At 47.3% G+C, this 14,272-nt stretch overlaps 1 protein-coding gene across 1 annotated transcript in view; it reads left to right on the forward strand.

Moving 5' to 3' along the window:
- Positions 1–14,272, forward strand: part of CEMIP (cell migration inducing protein, hyaluronan binding) — a 79,453-nt gene that overhangs the window by 48,552 nt on the left and 16,629 nt on the right. The window contains exons 15-21 of the mRNA XM_006885195.1: positions 1,595–1,723; positions 2,375–2,460; positions 3,762–3,893; positions 4,750–4,785; positions 4,867–5,022; positions 8,069–8,249; positions 9,779–9,994. Coding sequence (XP_006885257.1) covers positions 1,595–1,723; positions 2,375–2,460; positions 3,762–3,893; positions 4,750–4,785; positions 4,867–5,022; positions 8,069–8,249; positions 9,779–9,994 — 936 coding nt within the window. The remainder of the gene's footprint in view (positions 1–1,594; positions 1,724–2,374; positions 2,461–3,761; positions 3,894–4,749; positions 4,786–4,866; positions 5,023–8,068; positions 8,250–9,778; positions 9,995–14,272) is intronic.

Below are 14,272 nucleotides of genomic sequence, written 5' to 3' on the forward strand. Positions count from 1 at the left end.
GAGGACTTCATGGGATGTTGCTGTTAGCTGTCACTCAGGGAGCCTCCAAGTCATACAGCATTTCAGTCATAAAGGAGTGAAGCATTTCCCAATCCTGTAGGACCCCATGATTACTCGGGGGCCAGACTCTTGTGATTCATACGGTTTTCACTGGGTTGTTCTTAGAAATAGATTGCCAAGCTTTTTCTTCCTGTCTGTATTAATCTGGAAGCTCTGCTGAGACCTGTGCCTTGTCATGGCCACTCCTAAGCCTCTCATGACAGATGAGTGTGGGCATCACATGAAACGCATGAGACAAGAATTGAACTCAGGTTTCCCCTATGGGAGACAAGAATCCTGCCCTGAACTCTCAGACATCCCTTTACTATCAATAATAAGCATCAACTATGTATGTTCTAAACTAAAAGTAGCATAAGTTTTGCATCTGCCCCAAGATGTAGGTCTTGTTACTACCCCGATGTGCTTCGTAAGGAGTATGAAACAAAGACAGTGAATATATACCCGGAGACACAGAAGTGAGAAGGGACAGATAAGACGCTTGTAGGATATGGGCTTGCCAATCCTTCTGTGAGCCTTCCATGGGACCCTGAGTGAGTCGGATGCTCTCTGGACCTCCCCTTCCACATGTGTAACGTGAAAAGTCAAGACCAGGTGTGGCACTTCCTGATATGAGCACGTCTGAACCTCTGACCTCGCCTGTTAGAGTGTCCGGAAAAGGAATCTGCACACTGTGGTGACTCAGCCCCAGCAGCCAGAGCCCGCAGCTGCTAAGGCAAGAACCTACAAAAGATGCACACCCATGTTTATCGTGGTTTTGTTCACAATAACAAGGAGTTGGAAACAACCTAAGTGCCTATCAACAAACGAATGGATAGAGAAGCTGTGGTATAGTCACACAATGGAATACTACACTGCATTGAAAAACAAGGAGCTTATGAATGCAATATTATTCAAAATGGGTGACCCTGGAGGACATTATGCTGAGTGAAGTATCTCAGTCACAAAAGGACAAATACTGCATGGTGCCACTGTTGTAAAGCAGGACTGACCTTGGGGTTGAGGGGAGACTGAGAAAGATGGGGTAAAGAATGTATGCTGCATTGAAACAGATGAGGGAGAAAACTATTTAAAAGGGATGTGTGATTAGGTATTATTGTCATGACAGGAGTCCAGAACGAAGGCTGCATAGTAGAATGGACCTGGGGGGCAGGGGAGGGATTGTAAAACAATGAAAGAATTTTACTTTTCAAAGAGAAGAGTGTACAGGGGTGGGGGAGAGGTGGGCAGGGGAAAAAGTGCAACAATGAATGAATGGAAATCCAAAGTCTCTATACATTTTCATTAAAATTAATAATAATAATAAAATTATTAAAAAAAGAACCTATAAAATGTTTTAACAGCCAGCAAAGGCCCTACAGAATACAGGAGCCTCACACTTTTCTCTGTATGCCCATTGGCGTAGAGCATGTGGAGACGTGTTTGGAAATGGGTAGTCCTATTTAAGCAATAATACTAGGTCTGCCTTTTGGGCGGGGGGTCATCCTGATGCTGGTGCTTGATTCTCTGACTCCCCCCTTGACTTCTTCTCCAACAGGAGACTGGATTTTGGTTCATTTTCCACCATGTACCGACGGGCCCCTCGGTGGGGATGTACTCCCCCGGTTATTCAGAGCACATTCCTCTGGGAAAATTCCATAACAACCGGGCACATTCCAACTACCGGGTAAGTCTTCCCAGACTGCACCTCCCTGACCAATCTAGGTTCCCTGGTCAGGCCTGCAGATGATTAACACTAGGACAGCAACCTGGCTACAACTGGGAGCTGCTTTATTATTCCTGGTGTGGGTCTTGAGAAAACAAGGCCCCTTCCGAGGCCTCCCAGCCTCTGGCTTCTTCACCAGCATCCTCTATGACGGTTCTTGAATCAGTACCAACTTAGCATCTTCCTAGAGCCAGAGAAAGAAGGCTGTGCCTTTATTCATGAGGATGAGAGGAGAGCTTCTCTTACTGGTGTCCCCTGAGCTCAGCACCTGAGCTTGGTGTTATCATTGACTAGATGGGAACGGCATTGAAAAGTTAGACCAGACCCCCCGCTTAGGGATATCAGGACGTGGTTGTGGAGGAAAGTGTGGCCTTGAACAAGTGACTTCACCTCTCAAGGGCCCAGTTTCCTTACCTGCGCCTCAAGCAGCACACCTATTCCAGAAGGGCTCTGAGCATAGGGCAGGCCCTCTCCTTCCCCCCACCTCCCAACCTCCACGTCTCTCATCAGTACAACCTGAGATCAGAGATGGTTCTCTTGACGGAATGGGGCTGGGTGTGAGGCGATGCCTGCTTCCTGCAGCTCACGTGTCCTTGTGTCTCCTCTCCCCAGGCCGGCATGATAATTGACAATGGAGTCAAGACCACTGAGGCCTCTGCCAAGGACAAGCGGCCCTTCCTGTCCATCATCTCTGCCAGGTAGCCAGCCCTCATGGACATGCATGACTCAGAGTGGCCTCTTGGCTCAGGTCTTTACTTGCCCTCATTCATTCATTTATTCACCAATTGTCTGCTTTGCTTTTTCCCTGAGCTTGGCATTGAGCTACATCCTGGAAGGGTCATGGCGAAAACCTGAGCAGAGTAAAGTCTGAATCCTAAAAGTGTAGGATTCCAGTGGCAAAAACCAAAGCCATTGTCATCTAGTCTGTTCTGGCTCCGAGCAACTCTGCAGGACAGAGTTGAGTCTCCCAATCGGGACTCCAAGGCTGTAGACGTCAGCAGGAACAGACTGCCACATTGTATTCCTACCGCGTGCCTGCTAGGTTCAAACAATTAGCCATTAACTTACCATTAACTTTTCCGTTAGCAGCCACTATGCCACCAGGATTTGAACAGCTAAAGAGAACTTTCTAGAGTGTTCTAGCTCTTTCAGCAAATGCCAGTACCTGAGAAGTCAACAGGGATAGCCAGGGGCCTAGAAAGTTGGGCTGGAGTAAGGAGGGAAAGAAAAAGAAAGAAGGCATTTCATTATCAAGTAGATGGGGCAGCAAAGTACAGACAGAACCTGTAAGTAAATATGGAGCCCGGCTGAAGAGCAGGGGCTACTTTTAAAAGGCTCTGTCCAGACCTCAAGGCAATTAGCAAAACCACTACCCTTTAAAGAGATCAATCACCTGGTGTCCTTCAAAAATGGACAATGCTAAAAAAAAAATAATAAAGATGGTGGGGGGAGAAATAAGCAGCAGTCCCTATGACTCACAACCAGAGGAAACAACAGTGGGCCGTGGCTGGGACATGATGATGTTTGTGGAAGACTCTCATCTCACTGGGCCAGACATTGGTGAGCAGTGAACTCTTCACTTCTTTTGGGAGCTGAGATGCTGAGGCCCAGAAAGGCAAACCGTTCAAGGTCTCCCACTGTTAGCAGGCAAACCGGACACGTTAAAATAAACCCCAAAGGCTGCATTAGCTACATGGTCTCTCTGGCTTGAGACCAGTTGTCAGAACTTTTCTCTGGGCTGTGACCCCTCCTAGGTCCCAATGGATAATGACAGTGACAGTGTGTGTAGTAAGTGCAGGGCTGGGCCTGCGGGAAAGGCCTGTTGCATCTGTGATAAGCTGGCATAGTTCGTTCCCAAGCCCAGGCCATACCAATTGGTTTTGCTTAGTTGGCATCTTCCCAGGCATGTTGGGCAGAGAGAAGCTCATGGAGCCCAGAAAGGAGCTGGTCTGGAGTCTTCCCCAGACCGCCAACTGTGCCCATTAATGGTGTGTTCTAGATACAGCCCTCACAAGGATGCTGACCCGCTGAAGCCCAGGGAGCCAGCCATCATCAAGCACTTCATCGCCTACAAGAACCAGGACCATGGGGCCTGGCTGCGGGGTGGGGACGTGTGGCTGGACAGCTGCCGGTGAGCATATGGGGTTTGCGTAAAGTGAAGTGATGCCCCGGCCTTGGGCATGGAGAGAGGAGAAAGGGGAGACAGTAACAAGTCCGTGTTCATGCTCTAGGATTCATAGCCAAGTAGGGAGATGACATGGTGTCAGGTGGTGCCCAAAACCACTGAAGCCAGCATATTGGTGTCAGCCTGCAGTGACAGGTGCTGGAGGCCTCTGAGCGGTCACTGGGTTTGGCTTTCTTAAGGCCTCAGGCAGTCCACAAAGGGAGGGAAGGACACCAGCAAGTTATGAGCATCTACCATGTGCCAAGCTCTTGGCTTCATTTATTTCCTACAGTGCTGCTCATAGGTATTAATCATGATCTCCATTTTAGAGATTGGATAAACTGAGGCTCAGTTTAGTGCCTTTCACAAGGTCACACAACTCATAAGAGGTGGAACTGGGTCTTGAAACTCTGGTTTATTAGACACTGAGATCTAAATGAAGAAGACACTGAGTCCTGACTTAAGGTCCCCCTGGGAGACCCTAGCCACTCTTGACAACGACCAGAAGGGACAGGCAGCTGGAAGAGCGGGCCTAGGAGGAGGGGTACAAGGACCCCCATCCACAGGCTGCAAGCACAGTGCAGAATCCAACACTGAGAACCACGAGCTTACCTTTTCCTATGTGGAATAAGGGACTGAGTGAGAGGGACCTACAATGTCCCCTTACTGTGCAGAATGAAAGGTCACAACTTCCTCAGCAAACCCTCTGATTACATAGATTCTTCCCTGACTCAGCTCAGACTCCATAGACAAGGTCCTTCCCTCCATGCCCTCACCGCATGCAGGGCGAGATGATGTCCTCACTGTCTGGTTCTGTCCCCAGGTTTGCGGACAATGGCATTGGCCTGACTCTGGCCAGGTAAGAGCAGCCGTCATTGTGTTTAATCCTTTGCGGGGGGCTGTCTCTGGATACGTCATCACAAACATCTTCTCTCCATAGTGGTGGGACCTTCCCGTATGATGATGGCTCCAAGCAAGAGATAAAGAACAGCTTGTTTGTTGGCGAGAGCGGCAATGTGGGAACAGAGATGATGGACAACCGCATCTGGGGCCCAGGCGGCCTGGACCACAGTGGAAGGACCCTCCCGATAGGCCAGTAGGTTTGCAACCTCGGAGGCTTCTTTTACCTGCATGATTAAACTTGTGGCAGCGATGGATGAAAAGATACAGGGTGGTGATGACTTCCCTGCTGCCCCTCAGTCAGAAAAATAATTGAGGCAATAAAGATTAGTCAGTCAGACAACATGTGGAATAGAAAGAAAGTAAAAAAAACAAAAAAAAAAACCATAAGCAAACCTCAAACCATCACATTGTTGAGTATGAGTCAGCAGTCTGATGTGGTCATTCAAATGCAGTGTGTGCTCCTGGGCAGCCCTGATGGGAATTCAGTGTCCAGCATGAGGGACCGTGAACCTCACTCTGCCTGCAACACCCACCTGCAACAGCGTCTCCTTCACTTTTGATGATGGCGAGTGATGCAGTCAGGCCAAAGTATATGTGAAGTAGAAGAACCAGGAGGGTGACATAGCCCAAAGCCACGTCGCATGCAGATTGAAAATGTTAACCAGGAAACGGCAGTGTATTTGAGGGGACATCATGGGAGGTGTTGTCACACATTCTCAGGGCCACCCACCGTGCACACAAGACTCATCCTACGTGAGTCCTGAACGGTACATTCGGTTTGGTGTGTGGACAAGATTTTTCTAAAAGTCAGATGTGTTCAGCAGCAGCTCTGTATCAAGGCTGTCTTGAGGAGTCCTAGGCTCTCTGTTGCTGAAGGAGTTCAAAGGTTGGATGACAACTAGGTAGTTGGAGAAGGGAGTGAGGAACTTGGAGAGCTGATGGGATGGGCTCTCATCAGGATGAGCTGTTCGGTTTCTCAGAAAGCCACAGGCTGTCTCAGTGGTGAGGAAACTTTCTGTACCTTGACCCGGTGGTTCTGCTTCCATCAGAAATCAAGCCAGAGAGCAGCTTGGTGGCCTCAATTCTCCTAGTACTAAGGTCAGCCCTTTCTGTCCACCTTTTTCTAGAAAAATATTCTAGAGTCAGAACAGAAGATGTAACCAGGCCTGAAAACTTCAACCCAAGTGAACCCAGTCTTTTTACAGATTGTGCAGACAGAATTGCAGCCTCCTTTAGTACACAACTATTGAAAAGCCTTTGCCTCTGTCTGTCCTAAGGGATGTGGCAATCCCTTCCTATCATTTTTATGAGCAGCTCCGAGGCTACATATTTGGGGGTTCCTTACTGAAGGTTACCATCCTCCTAGTGCCAGAGTGGTCTGATGACTTCCAGAGGTGAATTGTTTATGGAAACCTGACAGCCGTGTCAGATTCAGGCAGGTCCTTCCCCAGGCCTCTGAGCGCAGGAACCCGGGGCTGTGCAGTCCTGCTGCTGGGTGATTAATCCTGGATGGGACGGGACTGGGGACTGAAGGCAGAGTATGCACGGGATTTAAAGATAGAGCTAGTCAGAGCAGGCTGTCCCTAAAACACCTTAAATGGACATAACGTGTGAATCAGAGTTCAAGGCGATGGTGCTGATCAGTTTTAAATACAAGAAGATAGAAATGTCAGAGGTCCTTGCTATCCACTGAAGTGCAATGCCAAGATCAGGGTGAGTAGGAACTTCCCCAAGAAACTATATCTGAACAAGATCAGCCCAGGGTCAAAGGTCTGGGACAGCTGGAATACAGTCTGTCCTCCATAGACAGGTTCCATATCTGCCTCCTTTCCCTCTTACTACTTTTTATTCCTCTCTTTTTTTCCATTTAACCATCCATACACATTTTGTTTTATAACATTAATTACGGAACCCACAATGTGACCTCACTTCACTTTTCCCACCTTGTCTCTGCGATTCTCATTGCCATGAATCCTTCTGACCTGCCCCTTCCTGCCTTCTGAGCATCAGCCCTGGGAAAATGCTTGCCTTTTGATCTTGTGTGGTTGATTTTTCTAAGGAGTGGGCGCCTCCCTGGTGTTGTTATTCACCTTATAGACCCACTTCTGGTTGTACTGGGAGTTGAGCCACTGGGGTGTGTCCCACCCTTTCTTCTTCATGTTCCTTGTAGACAGGAAGGGGCCTGACCCAGAGGTAGAGACTCCAGCATAAGTGCAGATGTTGGACTTTGAGGATAAGTAAGCATAGAGCTGGGCCAAAGAAGGAGAAGGCCTCTGGGGAGCCCAGCCAGCACCACTCAGGTTGTTTCTTCCAGTTCATGCTCAGGAGTCCGAGGTTAATGAGAGAAGCATCGTGGAAGAACCTGCCCTGCTAGGCCAAGTCACTACCCATTCCTTCACCACTCTCTCCTCTCCCCTGCTCTGTCCTTTCCCCTGCCTCCCAGGTCCTTGGAGTCTGCTCCTAGCCCTCCTGCTTCCCCAGCCTCTTTCTCAGTGGAGCGTGTTCTCTCCTGTTAGCTGCTGTCAGTTCCCTGACTTATGCATTTCAGAGTAGAAGCACCCTGTAGGATTTCCTTTATGGACAGGATTTCTAGACCTTTCTTCCATAGAACCACAGGGTAGGGTCACACCACCAACCTCTTGGTTTGTAACTAGTCACATACTGCTTGTGCCACCCAGCATCTTCACATGCTCTTCTTTTTAATGTCACAATCACTCTTAACCACAGTTTCTTCACCTTCCCTCTCCTCCCCTCACTCCCACCCCAGCTTCCCTCTGTTTCCCAGACCAGCATACTCCCAGTTGAGCAGTTTACTCAGGAGAAACTCGTGTGTGTCTGAAACTGATGTAATAGTTATAACCACCGAGACTAAAGCAACAATGACTAGGAGTTCTGCCTCCCAAGGGGCATGGTATTGGCACTCACTAGAACTTGCACTGTTTACCCAGTGACTCCCCATATTATGGGAAGAGTGGAAGAAATACTTGAGTAGAGGACCATCCCCCAAACACTAAATTAAACAACTAGACTTATGCCTATTCATCCATTCACCCAGCCAACATTCACTTATTGACACTTTCTGTGTCTCTAGACTAATTTTTAAGGAATCAAAGAACCAGTAATGGCGGGGACAAAGGGAGCAGCTGGCAGTGGGGCTCAGGAAGGACTTTGCCCATTGCCCTCAGTGGTGTAAACAACGTGGTGCCATTGGCTGACGCTTGACTTCATTAACTCTGTAGGAATTTTCCAATCCGAGGAATTCAGTTCTACGACGGCCCCATCAACGTCCAGAACTGCACTTTCCGCAAGTTTGCAGCCTTGGAGGGCCGGCACACCAGCGCCCTGGCCTTCCGCCTGAACAACGCCTGGCAGAGCTGCCCCCATAACAACGTGACCAGCATTACCTTTGAGGATGTCCCGGTGAGTAAGGCTCCTTGCTAACTCCAGGCTCTGGCCAGTGATTCACAAGTCTCCCGGGGCCTGGAGTTTGAGCAGTTGCCACCACCACAGGGCTTGCATAGCCTTCTCCAAGCAGCTTGGGCCTCATCCCAGTTCTCTCTGCTTCCAAACTGGAAAAGTACAAGCTTAGGTTGCCCCACAGGTCATGTCTGGGTGAATGTCCGCTTGCCCTCACCCCATTGTAAGCTCAGTCAAGTCTTAGTAGGAACCTTGTGCTGGGCTCAAGGCTCTGAAGACATTCCTCCAAGAGGTTTTGTTCTGGACATACTTTGTGTTGTGACCAGACCACTTGATTTAACACAATTAATCCAAAACCTCCAGCAGTTTTCAAATACGATGCTCTGTTTAATCTCTCTAAGAGTGGAGTATAAACAAGTTCTTCCTTGCTTTGCAAGAGTCCACAGACTAGGAACTGGGACTGGGGAAGCCAGGACAAAGAGCACCCTTTGAGACTAGGCAGGTTCAGACCTCCTGGTTCATTTTCTTCAGGTTATTATGGGTTGCTGACACCTTCCTCTACTCCTCTATGCCCCTGCCCTTGGCTTCTCTGCCCGATTACGGCAGACGGAGGAGGAAAGGAGAGAAACTTGAGTGACTTCATTCATGTCTTTACTCAGGCCTCTGTGGGCCTGAGCGAGGTCATGGAAATCTCCAAAAACTCATGCTAAAAAACTTCTTCACACATACACACACACACACATTCTCACATGTATATACTTTAAAGTTATGCTTTGTCATACAAACGTTCCCCACGCTGCCCCCATTTCTTCTCTTACCCTTCTCTCCTCTCCCAACTTCTCTCCTCCAGTCTCTCTCCCTATCTCCCATCTCTCTCTCTCAAACACACACACACACACACGGAGTCTTATACATGGAGATACATTTTCCTCATATTCTCCTGCTCTTTCCATCTCCGTCATACACATACATTCTTGTACATATAAATACACATTCCCATACATTTTTCCACATACTACCCTTCTTCTCACACAACCTCCCTGTCTTCTTCCTCTTTCTCTCACACACATGTATTTTTCATGCAAACATTCCTGATATCTCTCTCTCTGTCTTCCTCATACACATTCTCACACATATACCCCCTGTATTCAGATATTCCTCTCTCTCTCTCTCTCTCTCTCTCTCTCTCTCTTTTCTCTCTCTCTCTCCTGCACACTCTTACTCCCTCCCGAATCCTCCTCTCCTTCCATCTGGGCATCAGAGCGGCATCTGGGTCATACCCAGCAGCTGGCCTTCTGGTGAGCAGAGGTCGCTGTGATGTGCCGAGCCTGGGCGTCAAGGCAGGGTGAGCAGCTGCTTATTTTTCTGGCCTCTGAGGGGTCAGCCATGTGGTTTCCTCCACTGCCCGAGAGCGTCTTTGGTTTGGCTGGTTTATAATGTCAGCGGATATCGGAAACTTTGCCCTGGCCTGATGACGGCCGCAGTTTCCCTTCACCTTCTGGCCCAGGCTAACTTTCCTGGGCTCTGTTTAGATTACGTCCAGAGTGTTCTTTGGAGAGCCTGGGCCCTGGTTCAACCAGCTGGACATGGATGGGGATAAGACATCTGTATTCCACGATGTGGACGGCTCGGTGTCCGAGTACCCCGGCTCCTACCTCACCAAGGATGACAACTGGCTGGTGCGGCACCAAGACTGCATCAACGTGCCCGACTGGAGGGGGGCCATCTGCAGCGGACGCTACGCACAGGTGGGACCCTCACCCGACTCACTCACAGCAAGCATCAGTGGGCGTCTGCTCTATGCCCAGGTCTGGGCTGGGCCAGAGGAGATACAACCCTCTCTCCTTCTCTCTACTCCTGTCTGCTCATCCCCTTAGTAAGATTTCCACCAAGTCAAAGCCAAAATACTTTGCAAGTATGAGACTTGGAAGAAAATACTTTGAGGTCAAGCTCTTAGATTCAAGGCAGGCCCAGCACTTACTATGTAACATTGGGCGAGTTATGTAAACTTTTTAAAAAAATATTTTTGTTGGTTCCTTTACAGTATGTTTCATTCATATACATTGTGTTTTATACAATCTTTTACATTCATTTACATTCTGTTTCATACAATAATTCATGTACATTCTATTTTACATCAATTTTTTTTATTGGTTTGGTTACAGAATTTATATACATTGTGTTTCGACTCTGTTGTACTTTCACCCAGTTTTCCTCCTCTGTAACTTTGATAATCAAACCTCGGTGAGATTTCTGAGAGGGAGTATTGGATAATGCAAGAAAACTGCTTACACTAGAGCTGTTCAAAAGAAAGAAAATAAGTGCATACTGTGTGTGTGATTGTAAAAATCTTCGTATTATTGTTAGGTGTTACTACAAACACATCATCCTGTCAAGGTGATTCTTCTGCAGAACCCTACATATAGCAGATGAGAACTTTGCCTGATCTCTGACATCTTTACAACCTCTCTTGTGCTCAAGTCCAGCCATGCTGTCAATCTATCTTTCTTTTGTTCCCCATTTTTTTCCTTTCTGTCATGTGCCATCGAGTCAGATCCATCTGAAACAGGAGGAGATTGCCCCTCCTCCTCCAGCAGAGCATCTGGTGGATTCGTACTGCACACCTTGGGGATGGCAGTTCAGCTTTTTGCCACTAGGCCACCAGAGCTCCCTGTCAATCCATGTTGTTGAGAGTCTTGTTCTTCTCTGACCCTCTACATTTCCCAGCATGATGTCCTTTTCCAGGGACAGGCCCCTCCTGACACTGTGTCCAAAGTATGTGTGATAAAGTCTCACCATCCTTGCCTTTAAGAAATAAGTCCTGACCACATGAAAAGGTTTTTTAAAAACCCAAACAACAAAACCACATGCACAAAAATAACAGGTAGAAGAGGTTTTTATTAAAATGAAAATGAGTTCTTAGAGGTGTTTTTTTTTTAAACTCAGCCTCAAAATATTACCCTCTCAACATGTAGCTGATAGAAAAAAATATTTTTTTAATCTTTGTTTGTTTTTTATTTTCTTTCTTTTTTTACATAATTTTAATGAGCATTTATAGAGATTTTGGATTTCCATTCATTCATTGCTGCACTTCTCTCCCCCCGCCCCCCAGTTCGCTCCTTTCTTTCAAAAGTAAAAGAAACACTCCTTCCCTGGTACACAATGCCCTGCACTCTTCCCGCCGCCCCAAGTACATTCCACTATGCAACCTTAATTGTGGACTCTTGTGATAACCATAATACCCTATCGTACATTGCTTTTAAATTATTCACTCCCTCATCTGTTTCAGTGCAGTATACACGATCTATCCAGTTTTTCTCAGTCTCTCTCCAACCCTGATATCAGTCCCGTTTTACAACAGTGGCACCATGCAATATTTGTCCTTTTGCGACTGAGATATTACACTCAGCATAATGTCCTCCATGCTCACCCATTTTGAATAATATTGCATGAGTTCCTTGTTTTTCAATGCAGCGTAGTATTCCATTGTGTGAATATACCACAGCTTTTCTATCCATTCATTTGTTGATGGGCACCTTGGTTGTTTCCAACTCCTTGCTATTGTGAACAGAGCCGTGATAAACATGGGTGTGCATATATCTGCTTGGATGTCAGTTATGGTCTCTTTGGGGTCTATTCCCAGTAGTGGAATTGCTGGGTCAAATGGTATCTCTATTTGCAACTTTTTGAGAAAGTGCCATACCTCCTTCCACAGTGGTAGTGATAGAAAAAATTATTAATGAGACACTTTATACTTTGTGTGCTTGTATGAGTGTGGATTCTAAATCTTTGAAACCTGGTGTGTATTTTACGCTTCGAGTCCATTTTAGTTCAGATGCTAACTTCTCAACAATTGAAGTGAAATATAATCCTGCCAAAGCAAAAAACTCGTGTCCAGTGAGAAAATATTTTGTGTTGCTTCAGTTCTGAAACTTAAATTTAATTAAGATGAAATTTAAAATTTGTCTTCTCGGTTACACTGGCCACATTTCAAGTGCACTGAGGCCTTCTGAGGCTGCCGTATTGGCTAGCAGAGGTTTCGATAAGGGCTTGGAACATAGCAGCACTCACTCAAACGATAGTTGTATTGGTGCTGTCAAGTGGATTCTGATTCGTAGGCACCCAGTGTGACGGAGTCTCACTGCCCTATAACATTTTCTTGGCTCTAGTCCTTATGGAAGCAGACATCCAGGGCTTTCTCTCAAGGAAGAAATGACTAACTTTTTTAAAAAACTGGGTATTTAGCCATAGTACAGCTAGAAGACTTGGAAATTTTCTCAAGTTACTCTATTTTTGTTAGTAGTATTATTTTATTGGTTTTATAAGGCATAAAGGGAAGGTCTGCAAAAATAAGAATCAGAAGGGAAGCATGCTGAGGCAGGTCGCCCCAAAAGGGAAGGAAGCATAAACTTATGAAAAAGGTGTCCTTCCAGCTACACTCTCTGGTGGTGTAGTCTGTAAGGAGTTGTGCTGCTAAACCAAAAGCAGTGCCTCTCTTGGTGGTTCGAATCCACCAGAAGCTCCACAGGAAATAGATGGGCAGTCTCTGCCTCTTTCCATTTACAGCCTCAGAAACCTGCTGGAGGGTCAGCCACGAGTGAGTTCTGACCATGGCAGTGAGAGAGACAGCTGCCCTGCAAGGCAGGCTTCACTGTCACCTCTGTTGGAAAATAGCTTGGTGGTGATATGAGGTTGAAGGAGAGATTTGTGAGCCAGTGCCAGGCCTAGGGAGAAGGGCAGAGGAAGGCAAGATGCGTGCAAGGAAGGAGGCGTGCGTGCTCAGGGTGGGGCAGGCAGTGCCTGAGGAGGAGGGTGGGGCTAGCGGTCAGCAGGAAAGGAGACCAGAATTCAGGCCTGGAGTTAGGGCACAGGAAGGTGAGGGCGTTCCTAGCAGCTGGCCTCTCTCTTTCTGCACTAGCAGGTGAGGTCATGTGTGGAGCATGCAGGAAGTAGGTCTGTGGAGGGCAGTCTGTAGAGAGTGATAAAGGCTACAAAGTGCTGAGAGTGGGAAATACTGACCAGATGAAGTGGAAGGATTGCCTGGCAGTGCTGAAACTCCCATGGAGATTGGAGATGGTGAATTTGATGAGGCACCTATGTTATGGGCTGCAGGATTTTCTCCAGCCTTGTTCTGCAGCCCCGGGAGAAGAGATGGACCTGGGAAAGGTCCAGGGTGAGGCTCCTGCTGCATGTGGAGACAGAACGAGAGGTCAGGGATTGGATGATTGTGGGAGCTAGTGATTGATGCAGTGGGCTAAAGGAGATGAGAAAGGAAGCAGAGACAGAAAGGAGCAGATAGAGGGAAGGAGAGTAGAATCGCACCCTGACTGACTCAGGCCTCGCACCCTTCTTTCAGCATTATATCTAAGCACCTGTGACTCAGGGATTTGGTATTCTGTGGGGGGGCCTCAGCCTTCCTCCCACCTTTTCTTTCCAAAGCATTACTGTACACTGTATGAAAGGACAGCCTGTTAGAATGTTCCAGCTTATCATATTAGCTTCAGTCAAGTCAGCTCCCAAATAGTGTCAACTCTATACACAATAGAAAGAAACACAGCGCAATCTTGCACCAAACCCAGAATCGGGTGCAGATCAGACCAATGCAATCTGTAGGGTTTTCATGGACTAGGTTTTCAGGAACGGGTTGCCAGACCTTTCTTCATAGTCTCTTTAACCTGGAAGCTCTGCTGAAACCTATTCAGCATCATGGCGACATGCAGGCCTCCACTGACAGATGTGACCTGCGTCATCATTGACTCCTGGTTTATTTTGTTTAATAACCTCTTCACCTCGCTTTACAGCTTGCAGAAGCCTCATATACCTCTTCTCTCTTTTGATCATTGTGATAGTTTCTTAAGAAAGACATCCTAGGGAGCTCTGGTAACCTAGTGGCAAGACGGTGCACTGCAATCCCAGAGGTACTAGGTTCAAATCCACCAGATGCTCTGCTGGAGAAGGAGGGGGGATTCTCCTCCTGTACCAGTCAGATCTGATTTAACGGTACACGTAAAAATAATACAATAAAA

The sequence above is a fragment of the Elephantulus edwardii genome, unplaced genomic scaffold, assembly GCF_000299155.1.
Source record: "Elephantulus edwardii isolate Elephantulus edwardi_28Jun2011 unplaced genomic scaffold, EleEdw1.0 scaffold00041, whole genome shotgun sequence".
NCBI classification, from domain to species: domain Eukaryota; kingdom Metazoa; phylum Chordata; class Mammalia; order Macroscelidea; family Macroscelididae; genus Elephantulus; species Elephantulus edwardii.